Source organism: Ipomoea triloba, chromosome 5 (genome assembly GCF_003576645.1).
Source record: "Ipomoea triloba cultivar NCNSP0323 chromosome 5, ASM357664v1".
Taxonomy (NCBI): Eukaryota; Viridiplantae; Streptophyta; class Magnoliopsida; order Solanales; family Convolvulaceae; genus Ipomoea; species Ipomoea triloba.
In genome coordinates this window covers 10,195,876-10,213,566 of record NC_044920.1, presented here as the reverse complement: position 1 = coordinate 10,213,566, position 17,691 = coordinate 10,195,876, and the positions used below count along the sequence as shown (strand labels likewise).

At 36.3% G+C, this 17,691-nt stretch overlaps 2 protein-coding genes across 2 annotated transcripts; both read left to right on the top strand.

Moving 5' to 3' along the window:
* The first annotated feature begins 1,773 nt into the window (after nt 1-1,773).
* LOC116020209 (protein FAR1-RELATED SEQUENCE 5-like) lies at nt 1,774-3,683 on the top strand. The gene is made up of 2 exons (XM_031260689.1): nt 1,774-2,153; nt 2,285-3,683. The coding sequence occupies exons 1-2, from the start codon at nt 1,774-1,776 to the stop codon at nt 3,681-3,683; spliced, it is 1,779 nt and encodes a 592-aa protein (XP_031116549.1).
* A 13,390-nt stretch (nt 3,684-17,073) lies between these two features.
* Nucleotides 17,074-17,439, top strand: LOC116020207. Its single transcript, XM_031260688.1, has one exon. The coding sequence runs from the start codon at nt 17,074-17,076 to the stop codon at nt 17,437-17,439; it is 366 nt and encodes a 121-aa protein (XP_031116548.1).
* Nucleotides 17,440-17,691: the final 252 nt, after the last annotated feature.

The window sequence follows — 17,691 nt, the reverse complement described above, 5'->3', positions numbered from 1 at the left end:
ATAAAAACCTTATTTTCATTATGTTTGCATGTTGTCACCACATAAATCATGATTAAAATATTGGGTACAATAAACTGAAACTTTCTCATACTCAATCCTCTCATAGAATTAGTAATTAAATAGATGCGTTTAGGTGGACTTGGTATATATATATATATATATATATATATATATATATATATATATATATATATATATATATATATGCGTATATATATATATAGGCCCTTATTCACATGAGGACTATATAGTATAGAGGACTATTAAGACCCATCATAACCATTCATAGAAATTTAATAAATGGTTGAGATTTAATGTTAGTGTTCACATGGATCAGATCAGATTATAAGGTTGCCGGACAAATTAGACCATTACTAATTTACTAGTGGCTGTAATTAGGGAATGGAAATAATTGCTATACATGGACTCCACGTTGAAGTATTAATTAAGGTAGTAAATCAAATGTAATGGTATGAACATCATAAGAGGTCTGACCGTAAGAAGGCAGCAATATTTAGAAATAAAGTATGGTTTATTAATAGCATAGCATAATATTGGTATATATATGAATATGGGATTGAGATGTATTTTTTGAGTAGGGTGTGTGCAGTTGTATTGATAATTATGTGCCAATAGGTTAATCTTTGTGTTCCACACGAGGGCTGCTGTTGGCGAGAAAAATAGTGTAAAAATGGGCTGTTTCACTGATTTGGATGTGGTTATTGAGTTGGACTCGTAGTTTTTATCAACTCCATATACATTTGTGTTTAAAATTATTATAATTTGGTTTATTGATATAAAGTTCGGATTTATTGTTCTTGATTAAATTATTTAGTCATGTGCAATTATGATCCATGTGGAATGAGTGTGTAGTGTTAATTATTGATATATTGTAAGACTGATAATTTTAAATGTACAACCTGATGCAGCGGAAGGGAATATTGAGTCATCCGGTGTGCATAGTTGGCAAGGAGATAATAAGAGTTTATTATCAAAATGGTCCCTCGACTATTGTAAAATTACCAATTTGGTCCTCAACAATTTTTCATACCCAATTAAGTCCATTGACTTTGAAAAATTTAACCAATTTGGTCCTCCGTTTATTTTACCGTTAAACATCCGTTAAATAAGGACCAAATTGGTAATTTTTCTATAGTCAAGGGACCAAATTGGTAATTAATTTTTCACTGAAATGCTCCCTTGACTATAGCAAAATTACCAATTTGGTACATATTTAACGGATGTTTAACGGCAAAATAAACGGAGGACCAAATTGGTTAAATTTTTCAAAGTCGAGGGACTTAATTGGGTACGAAAAATTGTTGAGGACCAAATTGATAATTTCACAATAGTCGAGGGACCATTTTGGTAATAAACTCAGATAATAATTATTTTATCCCGGATTGTGTAGAAACCAAAAAACCTTTCATCGGGCAACAGTTTGCATCAATAGAAGAAGGTGTGGCGTTTTATAAACTTTACGCAGTTGAAGCCGGATTTGATGTACGATGCAGCACAGTGAGGAAGAATAGAGATGGATATATAGAAGTTAGATATTTACTATGTTCACGGGAAGGGCACACAATGAGCGCTAGTGACGGGACAAACTGTGAAGGTGAAGAGGGCACTCCGAACACAAAATGACGACGACACGTGTCAAACCGGGTGGGGTGTAATGCGAGGTGTGTCATTAGGCGAAGAAAGGATGGGGTGTACGCAGTTAATATTTTTGAAGAAAAACACAACCACCCACTGTGCTCAGAGTCTAGTAGAATGTTCCTGAAGATAAACCGTTCGTTAGATATTGGACACCAAGAATTCATATCAGCGTGTGCGAAAGCTAACATAGGCACCTCTAAAGCATTTGAACTATACGCAGAATTAACAGGTGGATTTTATAAAGTGGGTGCGACTTCTGTGGATTTTAGAAATTGCAAGAGAGACGTCAATGCATATCTACATGAAGCTGACGCACAGGCAGTGATAGACAAGTACAGGAAAAAGCAGTTACTATTTCCAACTTATACCTTTGAATACGATACAGATTATGAACAGCAACTACGAGCGCTATTTTGGGCAGACCCAATAGCAAAGGAGAACTACCAAAGATTTGGAGATATGGTATCTTTCGATGCTACATACAGCACGAACAGGTGACTGACAAGAAATCTTGCAAATATTTATTTATGTGATGCACTATTACTATGTACGATATATTGTGTGCATAGAAGGGTATTATTGAATGCATAGAAAAAAACTTTGAAATTCCAATTGAAATTTGCAGGTACAATATGGTATTCGTGCCATTTACAGGGATTGAAAACAACAAGAAGTGCGTGACATTTGCAGCTGGACTCATCTCAAAGGAAGACAAACCATCATATGCGTGGCTGTTGAATACATTCAAGCATTGTATGGGGCGCATACATGCATGCATGATAACAGACCAAGACCCAGCAATGAAGGAAGTAATACCCCAAGTTTTCCCGGATACACGTCACCGTTTCTGTATGTGGCACATCATGTCGAAAGTAAGTGAAAAGGTGGGAGTGAAACAAGCCAAGGATGAAATATTCCGGAGAAAATTGAATGCAGCGGTGTGGGATGAAACTTTGGGTCGTGAAGAGTTTGAGGTCAAGTGGCATGAAATAATGACAGAATACGAGCTACAAAAAGACAAATGGTTGACCCAACTGTTTGATGTGAGATCGAATTGGATAAAGGCGTACTTCAATGATGTTTTTATGGGTGGGCTAATGCGAACAACCTCACGATCCGAGGCAGAGAACAGCGTATTTGGGGCATGTATCAATGAGCACGGAACACTGCTAGAGTTTTTCACACAATTTGAAAGTGCGATTGAATTGCAGCGTCACAAGCAAGCAAGATTAGATGCAGAGTGTGAAGCGTCACTCCCACCCACAAAGACACCATTACTTATTGAGAAGCACGCAACCTCTGTGTACACAATTAACATGTTTTATGATGTGCAGGCGGAGATATTCGAAGGTTGCTTTTCATGCAAAATCACAAACAAGGAACAAACAGATGAGAAGTATGTGTATACGGTCAAGGAAGGGCACACGAAGACTTTCAATGTGAAATACGTAAGAGAACGTATGGAAGTAGAGTGTTCATGTGGCAAGTTCAACAGGGTTGGGATTTTGTGTAGGCACGCGTTTGTAGTGCTAAAGGACAATGACGCAGAGCTGATTCCAACAAAGTACGTACTTCGCAGGTGGAAAAAAAATGCATGTGTACAGGAAACAAGCAGTACAGGCAAAGGAGGAAGTGCCAGATGCAGTACAGAAGAAGAAAATAGCAACCTAGCATCAAAACTGTGTAAAGGGTTCTACAACTACTTGGCGCTATCGAAGGAGAACACAGTAGAGATGCAAGAAATGCTGACCTTTATGATGGAACACAAAGAAAAAATGGTGACTAGCAATGGAAATGCACAAGACAATAGCAAGAATAGTGAGCTACTGAAAACATTTTATGGGGCACAGACAAGCAGTATCATAACAGTCAAGCCACCACAACTGTCAAAAAATAAAGGAAGCGGAAAGCGATTGAAGAGTGCACGTGAAAAAGCAGTGGAAAAAAAAAAAAGCAAGACGGGCGAAAATGCCATTATTGTGGTAAAAACCCAGCACGTCACGACTTTCGTAACTGCCTGTTGAACCCAAATTCAAAAGAGAATCTGAAGAACAAGGAGAAAGCATAGAATGTGACTTATGACTTGCGGTGGTAGATGAAATTTACTTTATCTATTAATAATTCTACAACTAATCATATTTATTGTTAAGACTGATGTTGGTATTTGCATTGATGGATTGACAAATTTAATTTGAGCCATTACTGAAAGTTAACTTATAAATGTTGTGCAGTTTTGTACAGGCTTACATGTATCATAACAGAATTAATTGTTTAACTAGAGTTGTGGTTGGTCAGCTAAGATCGAGTGACTAACTGTTAAATAATAGTATGGGTTGGGCTATTTGTAAGTAAAAGATTAAATGGTGTGCCAGTGTCAAATACAACATATGCCACAATGCATATTGAAAGAATAGTGGGTGTCGTGGTATATGAAACATTTGCCAAAATGTGATTAATAATACTAGCAGTTTGGTTGCCAAACACCTTAATAATGTATGTCGTTATTAATAGTGAACTTATAAATGATGTGCATTATTTACTTAATTATAGCGGTCATAACAGAATTCATTGTTTAACTAGTTTTGTGGTTGATCAGTTAATATCGAGTGCCTAAGTATAGAGTATTATTATGATTTGGGCTATGTGTGCATATTTTTAGAATGTAGTGTGCCAATGGTGAGTCAACTTTCTGGCTCCCTGACACATTATTACCGTGTGCAGTGAACATGAAGAAAATGTGCAAATGGCAATTACTCGTGTGCCAATAACAGTTCCGCCATGAACATATCGTAAATAAGAACATAACAACTTGTGTGGCGAACCATTTCGTATCCAGAATGCGAACGACATATCATAAACCAACCAATATCCAAAATAGAAGTAGTTGCATGACCAAAGTGTTTCAAACAGAAAAGTAAACATGTTTGCAATCCCATATGTAATGAACGGAAGAACACAAAAATAAAATGACGTAGAGCGATCAACTGCCATTGGAAGACCTTGAGTGAAAGGCGAGTGCACGCGCAACGTTGCTGGTACGATGTGTGTTAACATCAGAAGTGCAAATCTCCTTGATGTAATGCAAACGTAGACGATTAAGCTCTGACCTATCACCCTTTGTTAAACCGCAAACCCAGCTATTTACACCTTCCCCATAATAACTCTCCATGTGCTTCATGAGGTAGACCCCACAATTGATTTTGTTCCTGTGATCCCGCCACTTCATCTGCATCCTTTTAGTTGCCAAATTCATGCACAACCCAGCCTTGAAAGGCTCACCCTCTCATTTAAAATACTCATGCAACAGCAGTTTCTAAACAATAGGTAAAATTACAATGTCAAAATGCTGAACAAGTAAATGTAAAATGTAGTATATGCAAGTGTAAACAACCACATACCACATTGTCTGGAGTATCACCATATCTGTGAGCAGTTGACTCAGGTGAGGCAGAGTTGTCAATAATTTCGAGACGTCCAGTTTCAAAGTCAGCGCACAACAAGTAGTAATGTTCTTTCTCAAGGATAGGGAAGAACAACTGAAATAGAATGGAATTGCCCAAAATGAAAAGGGGAACAAGTAATGACAACTTAATATTAATAACAAGTAATAAATAAGTATAGACACATTTTAACACACACATGGGCACGTAAAACAAGTATTAATTGACACACAAGAATAATGTTCTTACAAGATTAACAAAACTCCACTGCTTGTAAGGTCCAATAGCAAAATCAAGGCCCAAAGCGTCTCTAAAAAGAGACAATTTGTGGGTGTCTATTTCGTGTAGCTTTAAACCAACAGCAGTGTTAATCTATGACGAAAACCAAAAGTATAAAACAACCGTTAACATCAATGACTGGTTTATAAAACATGTGTAAATAACATATCTGTTTGTAATAAAAAAGAAACAAAGAAACGCACCGTGCTTAAAGGGGAGGCAAAAACCCTAGCTGGCGCAGTAGGTGACTTAGTCCGCTCACGATGATTCAGAATACATGACCAGGCATTAATCACAGAAATAGTAACCTCCATCCCAATACCCAAAGACCGAAGATCGTCCCGACAAACAGTCCGACCATTATAAGAGAATAAAAACTCTTGCCTACAATGAACATGTATATTTTTTTAATTAAAACTGAACAAAATGTTGCACAATAGTAAAACCATTTATATGAAATGAGTACTTACAGAGTGTCACTGTAACACCCCAATTTTCAACTCTTACATTTATTACAAATCAGTATTCATATGCTGCGGAAGCTTACATCTTATCAGCAGAAAACTGGGTGCTACCGCCACACCTAGAGTGAATTCTATCACCTCTTTGACAAACTCCACTCTATGTGCACAGGCTAAACTTACAACATTAACAACAATCCCTGTCTGTGCACAGGCTAAACTTACAACATTAACAACAATCCCTGTCTACGCACAGGCTAAACTTACAACATTAACAACAATCCCTGTCTACATACAGGCTAAACTTACAACATTAACAACAATCCCTGTCTACATCAAAGAGTAGACCCCAACCTCAACTTCCATCCTATTCAGAGCTCATCGGGCTACAAGAACCCACCCTATATAACATCTGTTAACAGAAAACACGTTGAAGTGTAGTTAGCACGACGGCTAAGTAAGGATATCCATGGGTCATTCAAAACCAAATAAAGGTTTTTGTAAAAATTGTTACATAGAAAACCCTATACCTTACTCATCGGCAAAGATTCTACCTGTAACAGTTATGAATAGTAACTTGCATACATTATAGGCACAATTCAATAACGTCTCATAACATTTTCCCTCTTCACAAGGTCATTTGATACTCATTTACATACTCAATAATATATTGTTAAACAATTAAGCATACTCGTAAGTTGTAGAAAACATAAATCACACATCTTGCTTGTAATCACTTTAGTAGAAAACCTTTCCCTTTTCAAAGAGAGAAATTACCCACAACCTTTGGGTACTTAAAAACTTGCTACATCTCTCTTTCCCGTAGCTACGGCGTAACTACATTCATATTTCTAAATTTCACTTAGTCTTAGATAGAAAGTGTGAGGCCTTTGGAGTTCTTTCTCCACTTTTGACCACTTGGATCGTTGAACTCGGGTTCAGTGGTCATCGCCCGGTCTAATACTGATCCCCTGGACTTATAGGAGCGTTGGAATGATTCCTAGCTAGCCTCACTAGGTTCATAAGAACGACACCTACCCGAACATAGAGTGACTATACTTAAGTGTGCACACCCCTGTAGGAGTACCTTTTCCTTCCGGGTGATATAGTACTCGGCGAATAGACTTCGCCCACAGTATGATTGATCATACACATAATTACCATGCGGAATAGGCACTTTAAGCTCATCTTTATTCCGTGGTTAACAAGATCCTTCACCACTTTTACTAGAACTAAGGTTTGAAAACATTTTTCTACTCTTTTCCCTTTCTTGCTTTAAGAATATTTTGGACATACTTGGGTCAATGAAGAACTAAAAATAAAAATATAAAAAAAAAACACGGGTAAAAAAACCATACCCAAAAAAAACGATACTCTAATGATTGTACAAAATGCGCGTACTCATAACTAAGAATTGGAACACAAAGAATGTCAAACAATACCTGACCACTTCTATCACTTTCAATAGTAATATTAAAAACACCATGTGAGGAACACATCCTATATTAAAGAGGCACACATCCAAATAGAAAACGGCATACAGAATATAAATAAGTATTATTTAACATGATTAATAGCAAACAAAACCAATCATAACTAAGAAAACATAAAGAGAGACAACTTTAATTTAAAGAAACAACAAAAAATATGACACACATCCTAAATCAAAGAGACACACATCCAAACTGAAACTGGCATAGATAATATGAATAACTACTATGTAACAAAATGAATAACATACAAAACCAATCAAGAACGAAAGGAAAAAAAAAAACAGAAAACGGGTAAAAAAACCATACCCTACAAACCCTAATCTAATGATTTTACAAAATGTGCCTACTCATAACTAAGAAAACATAAAGAGACACAACTTTAATTTATAGAGACAACAAAAAATAAGACACACAATACATGTTCTCTTCTATGCCTTTCAATATTATTATTTAAAAACACCATATGAGGCACACATCCTAAATCAAAGAGGCACACATCCAAACTGAAACTGGCTTACATAATATGAATAACTACTATGTAACAAAATGAATAAAATACACAACCAATAAAAAACTAAAGTAAAAAAAAAAAACAGAACATTGGAAAAATCACCATGCCCTTCAAATAGAAAATGGCATACATAATATAAATAAGTACTATTTAACATGATTAATAACATACAAAACCAATCAAGAACGAAAGGGAAAAAAAAAAAAAAGAACCAGAAAACGGGTAAAAACACCATACCCTACAAAACCTAATGTAATGATTTTACAAAATGTGCCTACTCATAACTACGAAAACATAAAGAGAGACAACTTTAATTTAAAGTGCCAACAAAAAATATGACACACAATACCTGTTCTCTTCTATGCCTTTCAATATTATTATATAAAAACACCATATGAGGCACACATCCTAAATCAAAAAAGGCACACATCCAAACTGAAATTGGCATACATAATATAAATAACTACTATGTAACAGAATGAATAAAATACACAACCAATAAAAAACTAAAGGAAAAAAAAAAACAGAACATGGGAAAAAAAAACCATACCCCTCAAACCCTACAGTAATGATTTTAACCCCCACCATATGAGGCACACATCCAACATTAAAGAGGCACACAACCAACTCAAAATGAAAATCCTAAATATAAATAACTACCATGAAACAGAATTAATAACATACTAAAACAATCAAAAAATACATTAATAAAAAAGCAGAACATGGGTAAAAAAACCATACCCTACAAAACCTACTCTAATGATAAAGAAATCTATAATATTATCCAAGGATGAACAATGTATAAATCCCGTGTTTATGTACTACTTTTACATATAATAATATTATCCAAGGATGAACAATGTATAAATCCCGTGTTTATATACAAATTTTACATATACTAATTTTATACCCGTAAATACAAATTTTACCATAGCAACACAAATATTACATATACTAATGTTATACTCACACATATAACAAGATGAAAACACTACAAACATACTTAATAACATACAAAAACAAATCAAAAGACTAGAAAAAAAATAATTAAAAAAAAAGCCCAGCCCAAGAAAAAAAACCATAACCCCCCACCCCCCACATGCGGCCGACGCCGGCAACCATAACCAGCCGCACCTACCACCGCCACAACACTAAATGCAACCCTACACATACCCCCAACACCATCAACCACCGCACACTCGCCCACCATGGTCGGCCACCAAGTCTCGCAAGACACAAAGCCCCCCACCACCACAGACCAACCACCCAACGAAAAAACACTCTCACACTGGAAACACCCTTCCTTAACATCACGAGAACTAACAAACATAGACATGCAACCATATTCTCCCACCCAAATCCCACGCCGAACGAAAAAAATCCAGAAAAAAATAAAAAACCTACCTCGACTAGCCATCCTAGAAGACCTCTCAAGACGAAGCCGAGAACCACCGCCATCTGCCATTGTTGCGCCGGTGAACGTTGGTTTTTTGACGCCGATAATCTTTGATAATACCGTCTCTTGGAACCGCAAAGCTCAGCCAACGAGGAGTTTTTGTGTAAAAGAAGAAGAAGAATAATAACCGTGCGTTTAGGAATCCGAAAATACAGCTGCCCAAAAATAAAACCCTTACAAAGACAATAATACCCCTCTGAGCGTAAAAGACAATAGAAAATCTGCATAAATAAATCAAAAATACAATCTAAATCTATCCATTAAAATTATTAGATCAATGGCTAATATGAGTCCAATTAATCCACTATATATATATATATATATATACAGAGAGAGAGAGAGAGAAAGAGGGCATTGTAAAAACCTTATTTTCATTATGTTTGCATGTTGTCACCACATAAATCATGATTAAAATATTGGGTACAATATACTGAAACTTTCTCATACTCAATCCTCTCATAGAATTAGTAATAAAATAGATGCGTTTAGGTGGATGTGGTGTGTGTATATATATAGATATATATGGAGGGTTCAGGTGCGGGTATAACTTCCTGTGCGGTTGCGCCAACACACCATAGGTATTAAAATGACGCACCTTAAGTATATAAACCACGCACCTTAAGCACACAAATAAATAAGCACCTTAAGAACAAAAACCACGCAACTAAAGTTTTTAAACGGTGCACTTTAAGTACACAAACCACGCACCTTAAGTATATAAATCACGCACCTTAAGCATTAAAATGACGCACCTTAAGTATATAAATCACACACTTTAAGAAGGAAAACTAAGCAACTTAATCTTCAAGTTGACGCACCTAAGTTTCAACAACTACTCACATTAAGCACACAACCCATGCACCTTAAGCACAAAATCCCCGCACCTTAAGCACACAAGCCATGCATCTTAAGTACAAAAACCACGCACTTAAAAAGAAAAATCATTTACCTTAAATTTGACCTAGATGCAAAAATTACCAAATTTCCACTGAGGTTTTTTTTTTTTTTAAATTTTGTTAATCCTGGACGTTGATTTAAATAAGATAAATGGCTCAAATTTAACCGCACGGACACACCTAATCGCACGAGAACTGAAATATATATATATATATATATATATATATATATATATATATATATATATAGATTGTGTGTATTCATGCTGGGCAAATTACACTCAATCTAGTATGTATGAATTCGTGTAGTAGCTTGTGTGCATATATGAAGGGTCTCATGGAATTCATGGGAAGAGGTAACTTCCTAGAACCCTTATTCTTAGCAATGGTTAGGGGGTGGACAACAATATCATTAGACGTGAGCGCACCACCAAACGCCCGAATAACACTCGATTTACCAACGGACGTACCAAGACTAGTATCGACATTGACAAAAGACAGTTTGAGCTCCTTCAAAACACAGGCCAAATTCATAACATGATCCGAGCTATCTCCTGTAAGAGCAACACAACTATAGAAATCATTCCAAATCTATTTTAAACCAGCCTTGCCGAGGGTCACACCAATAGATGCTGGTACATGGTAATGGTGAAAAAACAAAGCACATCCACTAAAAAATAATGGTAAAAATATTATAAACGCACAACCGTTTTGTGTACTTTAGTTGACAACTATGTGCACTGTCATACAAACAGATAATAAATACTAGGGGTGTGCATAACCCGCCCAACCCGCCCGACCCGCCCGACCCGTGAACCGTTTAAAGGAAAACCAACCCGACCGAACCCGAAGTGGATAAACCGACCCAACTACGTTACTTATTCTGGTTTGATGGGTTCGGGTTGGGTTTGATAATTGTGAACCCGAACCGCCCGAAAACCCGATTAAAATTATGTTAGGGTTCAGGGTTCGCGTATATATATACATGTTAGGAAGGATGCGCAGCTCTCAGTCTCTCACTTATGCTCCTCGCCTCCTCAGTCCTCAAAACTCAGCCCTCAATCCCCTCATTTCTTCAATTCCTCTCAGAGCTCTCAACTCTCACCTCAGATCTCTCACCTCTCACCTCAGATCTCTCAACTCTCACCTCTCACCAGTCACCTCAGAGGCTCAGATCTCTCAACTCTCACCTCACTGGCTCACTCATTTCACTATTTCAGATCTCTCTCAGAGTCTCAGGCTTCTCGATCTCTCTCAACTCTCGTAGTCTCTCGCACTCTCGCAGTCTCGGACTCTCACCTCTCGGCTTCTCCTCTCTCAGATTTCAGTTCTCACCTCTCACTTTCAGATTTCAGATCTCATATCTCAGATTCTCAGTCCTATGAGTCGATGACGCCGTTGATGCCGGTGGAGTGTCGTGGCGTGACGCCGTTGAGTTATCAGTGGAGTGTCGTGATGCCGCTGACGCGGTGACACCGGTGAGTCGTTGAGGTCGTGACGCCGGGCAGAAATATTGACTGTTTGGATGTGGTAGAAGCCGTAAATTTATCTGTGTTAATTTATCTGTGTAAAACCCGAAATTCAACCTGAAACCGAACCGAAACCGACCAAACCGAAATACTAAAAACCGATTGGGTTAATTAGATTTAATAATGAAATTGGGTTTGGAAATTCCAAACCGAAAACCGATCGGATTCATGCTTTGCAAACCCAACTCGAATCGAACCGCCCGATGCACACCCTTAATAAATACAACGCTATCGAAAAATACACAGAAATGAATAAAAATAGGACAAAAAATACCACAAACTCAAAATTACACAGAAAATGATTCCACCCACCAGAATATCCTACACACAATGTACAAAATAAAATTAAAAAAAAAAACAAAAAACAAACATAGCAAAATAAAGATGTGCACACACTGAGGAAGCACAAACAAAGATTACTACAAGGTGAACAAATACGAGAGAGTCAACACTGTAAAGAACAGGACAACACCACCATTAACAATCAAAAGATTACAATCAACAATCACACTCCTACGGATCGTTATACCGTGTACCAGGGTGCACAATGCAATGTGCACCCCGTAAGGAGATGAGTTCTGTGTATTCTAGGCAATCATAAAAATCAAACTTAACAAAAACTGACGCAACACTCCCAGACACTCACGCACACAACAAAAATAATCAAATAGCAGAGAAAAACAAAAAACAAAAAACTTAGGAAGACATACCTTCATTACTGTAGTCCATGCTTCGGAAAAGATGAAGAATGGGCGACTGAAGACGATAAAAAAAAAACGCAAATCCTCTAACAAGGAAGAAAATACATTCCTTCCAAAATTAAAACACCTAAAATCAAGCATAATATATCAATAGAATTTCATACAAAATTAAAACACATGTAAAATTACATAAAACCCCCAATAATTAATAATAACCAAAAAGAAAAGAAAAAAGAAAGAAATAATCTCAGCCATAAAAAATCCAAAGATGGACGCTCAAAAATAGTTCTTATTTCTCACCTATATATATATATATATATATATATATATATATATATATATATATATATATATATATATATATATATATATATATATATATATATATATATATATATATATATATATATATATATATATATATATATATATATATATATATATATTGAGAGAGAGAGAGAGGGAGAGAGAGAGAGATTTCTAAATATTTTAATTTTTAAAATTAACTTAGGTTTTAATTTTTGTTTTATTTGGTTATTAAAAATTACACTAATTTCACATACTGTTTAGCTAGGGGATTGACTGAGATCCCCATCTAATTCTCTTTGAGGTTGGGATGAGAAATTTTTTTCAATTTCCCGCTGGGGACTAGAATGGGGATGGGACGGATCACGGATAGTATACTCTCTGTCCACGACCCGCCCTATTCTCATTCCTAATTTCTTTCGTTACCAAAGTCCAAAATATAAATAAAATATAAATAAACAAGAAAATAAAATAACTTTCAAGCTAGCTAAACATGATTGAGAAAACAATGTTGTTGATGTGCACGAGCCATCATAACGTTGTCTGCTATAAAAATAGCATTATTTTAAACTAGAGACCAAGTTTTATTAGGAAATAATCGTCTTGAGATTAACAAAGATTTTTCCAACCAAAGTTGTGTGTTGGATTAGTGTCACGTGTGTTTGATCAATGCCTTCAAATAAAGTGAGAATCATAATAATTTTAAATTTGATTGATAGATGTTGTTGTTGCCTAAGATAGAGGACATATATAATTTGGATGCACGATATGATATGTATAGATAGATCGATATAATAATGAATTGATTGATTGATGATGACAAAAGCAAGGTGATTAAGATAATGCATGGGAGTCTTAGTCAAGAATTCAAGATTAGTATCCAGCAAGGTGTTGCCCAAATGATCTTATTTTTCTTTTATTGTTCCTTTCGTCTGTTAAATGGACGAGTTGATAAGATTTTTTAATTTGGGAAGAATGACAATTTTTTTTTGTTTTTTTTTTTAACCTGTTCAATACCGTCTGGGTTATTATGTCATGGACCCGGGTCTACCTTGCAAGGTGGACCAGGGTCTATGTTCACAATTTCATAACCCTATGTTCACAATTTCATAACTCTATGTTCACATTTTTATAACTTCATGTTCACATTTTTATAACTTCATGTTCACAATTTCATAATTTCATGGTCACATTTTCATAGTTTTACGTTCACAATTTTATTCCTCTGTTTTCACAATTTCATAACTCTATGTTCAACAGTATCAAAACTCTATGTTCAACAGCATAACACGACTTTTGAATCTATATAACATAATTGTGAATATAGAGTTCAAAAGTGTGAATATTGAGTAATGTAATTTTGTATATTGAGTTCTAAAATTGTGAGCATAGAATTTTAAATTTGTGAAGATAGACTCGGGTCCACCTTGCAAGGTGGACCTGGGTCCATAGCATAATTTTCCATACCATCTCTATTGGGCTCTAGACAACAGTATGTGGATCACGATCCAATACGACATCGTTGAATTTTATGAGTTAGAATAATGAATTTATAACTATTGGGGCCTCGAACCCATGACCTCCTATTTGGAAGAGTCACTTTGGAGGTAAATTATTGCGTGGACCATGGTCCACATAGCTGTGTGAACCATAAATATAACATACATTTTTATTATATTAAAAGTACATTATTTTTGTATTGAAGGTACATTATTTCATAGTATATATAAAATAATGTACTTTCAGTACTTAAATAATATACTCTAAAATAATATAGTTTATGTACAAAAGTAATGTACTTTTAGTATATTAAAACTGTACTTTTTATTTATGATCCACACAGCTGCATGGACCATGGTCCATGCAATAATGATTGCACTTTGTACTACTAGACCACAAGTTATAAAATAATACTTTTTTATTTCTGAAGTTTTTTTTTTTGTTTAATACTTAGTAACTACACTGTGCTTGTGGATTTGCCTTTTTTTTTTTTTTTTTTTTAAGGCAAAAACCACGACTACTGATATTATAAAAGTGAAGCAATAGAGTCGGGAGGGACAGAGTGCCAGTACAAAATGCTAGCCTGAGAACCGGCTGTAGAAGCAAGAGTATGAGCTAAACTATTTGACGATCTAGAGACAAGAGTAAAATGACAAGATAAGAAAGAGGCTGCAGCCTGCAGCAGACCTACAGACATCCATAAACAAACCAACGTAAGAATAAAAAGTAGACCGCAAACTTCTTAGTCCATTATGAAGCTGAGAGCAATCCGTGTGAACATCAACAGCATCCACCCCCATGTTCCTAAGCCAGGACAACGCCTCCTTGCACGCGACGGCCTCTGCCATGAGGGGTGAAAAGCAATCGAGAATAGGCCCGGCGCATGCAGCTGCGAAGCTCCCATCTGATGCCAGCAAGACCGCTCTTTCGAGAGGCCGAAGCGTAGGCAGTATCGAAGAAACAGCTTGGGCGAGCCGGGGAAGTGGCCTGAACAGGGCTCTGGTGATTCGCATCGCCCACCACGACCGACGGCTGCGCCGGCTGATGTCCGTAGTTCGCCGCTGTCCATGCGTGTAGCGCCGACGCCGCTCCTACCATCACCTTTCTCGGCGTCGGAAGGAGAACATCCCATGCAACACAGTTTCTCGCTCGCTAGACGTGGTACAGGACAGCTACTGCCAGAGAAACATCATCCTCGGTCAAAGTGGTCAAGAGGCTTGAAAACCACATGTTAAAGTTGGTGCCCACAATATTAGAAAGAGGTAAAAGAGACTCATGCCAAACAAGTTGTGTAAAATCACACATTACAAGAGCATGCATTGTATCTTTATGAGCCACCCCACACATAGGGCATGTCGGTTCCACCTCTACTCTCTTTAAAAAGCAAATTAGTGGTGACCGGGAGGATATCATTGAGGGCTCTCCATAGAAAAGTTTTCCACTTAGGAGGGACTTTTAACTTCACTTTATTATGTGATATTACTAGATTCTTTTTTTAACTTCGGGTACGACAAATTAATTCATGATAAACTAATAAATATATTGAATTTATAGAGAAAGTATATATATTGAGCAGATTCTACAATGTAATAAAGTTGATAATAGTACTAAAAAAATAAATATATTGAATTTTACTACCACATCAAGATGACAACATTGTAAAGTAAATGAGTTATAGTACATATACTGTCAATTCATACTCCTTTAATTTTCTCCATGATGTGGCAGATATTGATAAAATATGTTTTTCATGTGGGCCCTTAGTAAAAGTCTTTACATAAAAAATTTGAATGTAGAGTAAAAGTGGATGAGATCTGTTGAATGATCACCATGTAGAATAATCGAGTCACAGCTAAATTTTATAAAAGCACTAGTAACGAAGATAGTACCGAGTCAGTGGATGAGATCAGCATGTACTACGATTGTCGATACATATCTGCGAGCGAGGCTACGTGGCGTTTGTTTGGCTTCGATGTGTAGTTCAGGAATCCAACGATTGAGAGGTTAAGCTTTCACTTACCGGATTGCCAGTTGATTGTGTTCGGCGACGCTGATAGTGTTGACACTGTGTTAAAACGTCACACTATTGGACAAATTATGTTCACTACATGGTTTGATGCCAACAAAAAAATGTCGATGCTAGGGTATTGACTTATATTGAGATGCCTAAAAAATGCGTTTGGAAAAAAAACTCAAGGGAATGGCTTCCCAGGCAAAGGGATTCTCTATAGGTTGTATTTTTTACGTTTCGTCGGGAAGTGGTGAAATGTATTACCTTATATGTTTGTTGAATATAGTACGTGGTCTAACTTGCTTTAAAGACATACGAACACTAAATGTTGTAGAGTATGTGAGTTTTAGAGATGCAAGTTATGCAAGAGGCTTAGTAGATAATGATAAAGAATACATTGATACAATAACAAAAGCCAGCCATTGGTCATCAGCTCATTCAATGCGAATTTTTTTTGTGACGTTGTTGATATCAAACTCATTGGCTCGACCGGAGATAGTATGGAATGAAGTATGGTCGTATCTCGCGGAAGATACCCAATTCAATCAGCGTTGATGTCTTTCAGAACCAGGTGATATATGACATGATTATGAAGAACCTTATTTATTCGTTTGATTAGACCACAATTGTACAAATGGCTAGTCTCTGACATGTTCCCTCTCTTTGTATGTAGATTTGGTGTTAACAGATGATGAGAAATAGAATATAACATTGGTTGAGTTGGAGAAGTTTTTAGCAATTTACTGCAAATCATTGAAAGATTCCCCCTAAATGCCAATTCTAGATTTAGCGAATTCAAGATTACATGCAAATAGATTGTTACTTGAAGAGATGTCATATGACCGTGAAGGTCTTGCAAGAGAAAGTGATAACCTGTCACGTAAACTAACTGATGAGCAAAGAGGAGTCTATGCAACGATACTTGAGGATGTTGCGTCTAACCTATGTGGTTTGTTCTTTGTCTACGGATACGGCGAAACTGGGAAGACGTTTCTATGGAGGGCATTGTCTTTGGAAATGCAATCTAAAGGTGATATTGTTATCAATGTTGTATCAAGTGGTATAGCTTCTTTACTTTTACTTAGTGGAAGAATTGCACACTCAAGGTTTGCAATACCAATTTCCATTACAGAAGACTCAACATGTAATATTAAACCTGGTAGTGACCTTGCTGAGTTGATTGTGAAACCAAGCTGATCATATGGGATGAAGCTCCAATGATGCACAAACATATTGAAGCATTAGACAAAACAATGAGAGACTTACTATGAATTACAAATCTGTTAAGTGGAAATAAAACATTTGGTGAGAAATCAGTTGTATTGGGTGAAGATCTTAGGCAAATACTACCCGTGATCCCTAAGGGATCTAGACAAGACATTGTATCTACATTTACCAATTCATCATATTTGTGGGACAGTTGTAAAGTTCTTAGATTGACAACAAATC

What these genes read in the sequence shown, in the direction of transcription:
- LOC116020209 (XM_031260689.1), top strand. Translation starts at nt 1,774, where the DNA reads ATGTTCCTGAAGATAAACCGTTCGTTAGATATTGGACACCAAGAATTC. An exon ending in GCTACATACAGCACGAACAG is followed by an intron (nt 2,154 to 2,284) that starts GTGACTGACAAG and finishes TGAAATTTGCAG; the next exon opens with GTACAATATGGTATTCGTGC.
- LOC116020207 (XM_031260688.1), top strand. Translation starts at nt 17,074, where the DNA reads ATGTCATATGACCGTGAAGGTCTTGCAAGAGAAAGTGATAACCTGTCA.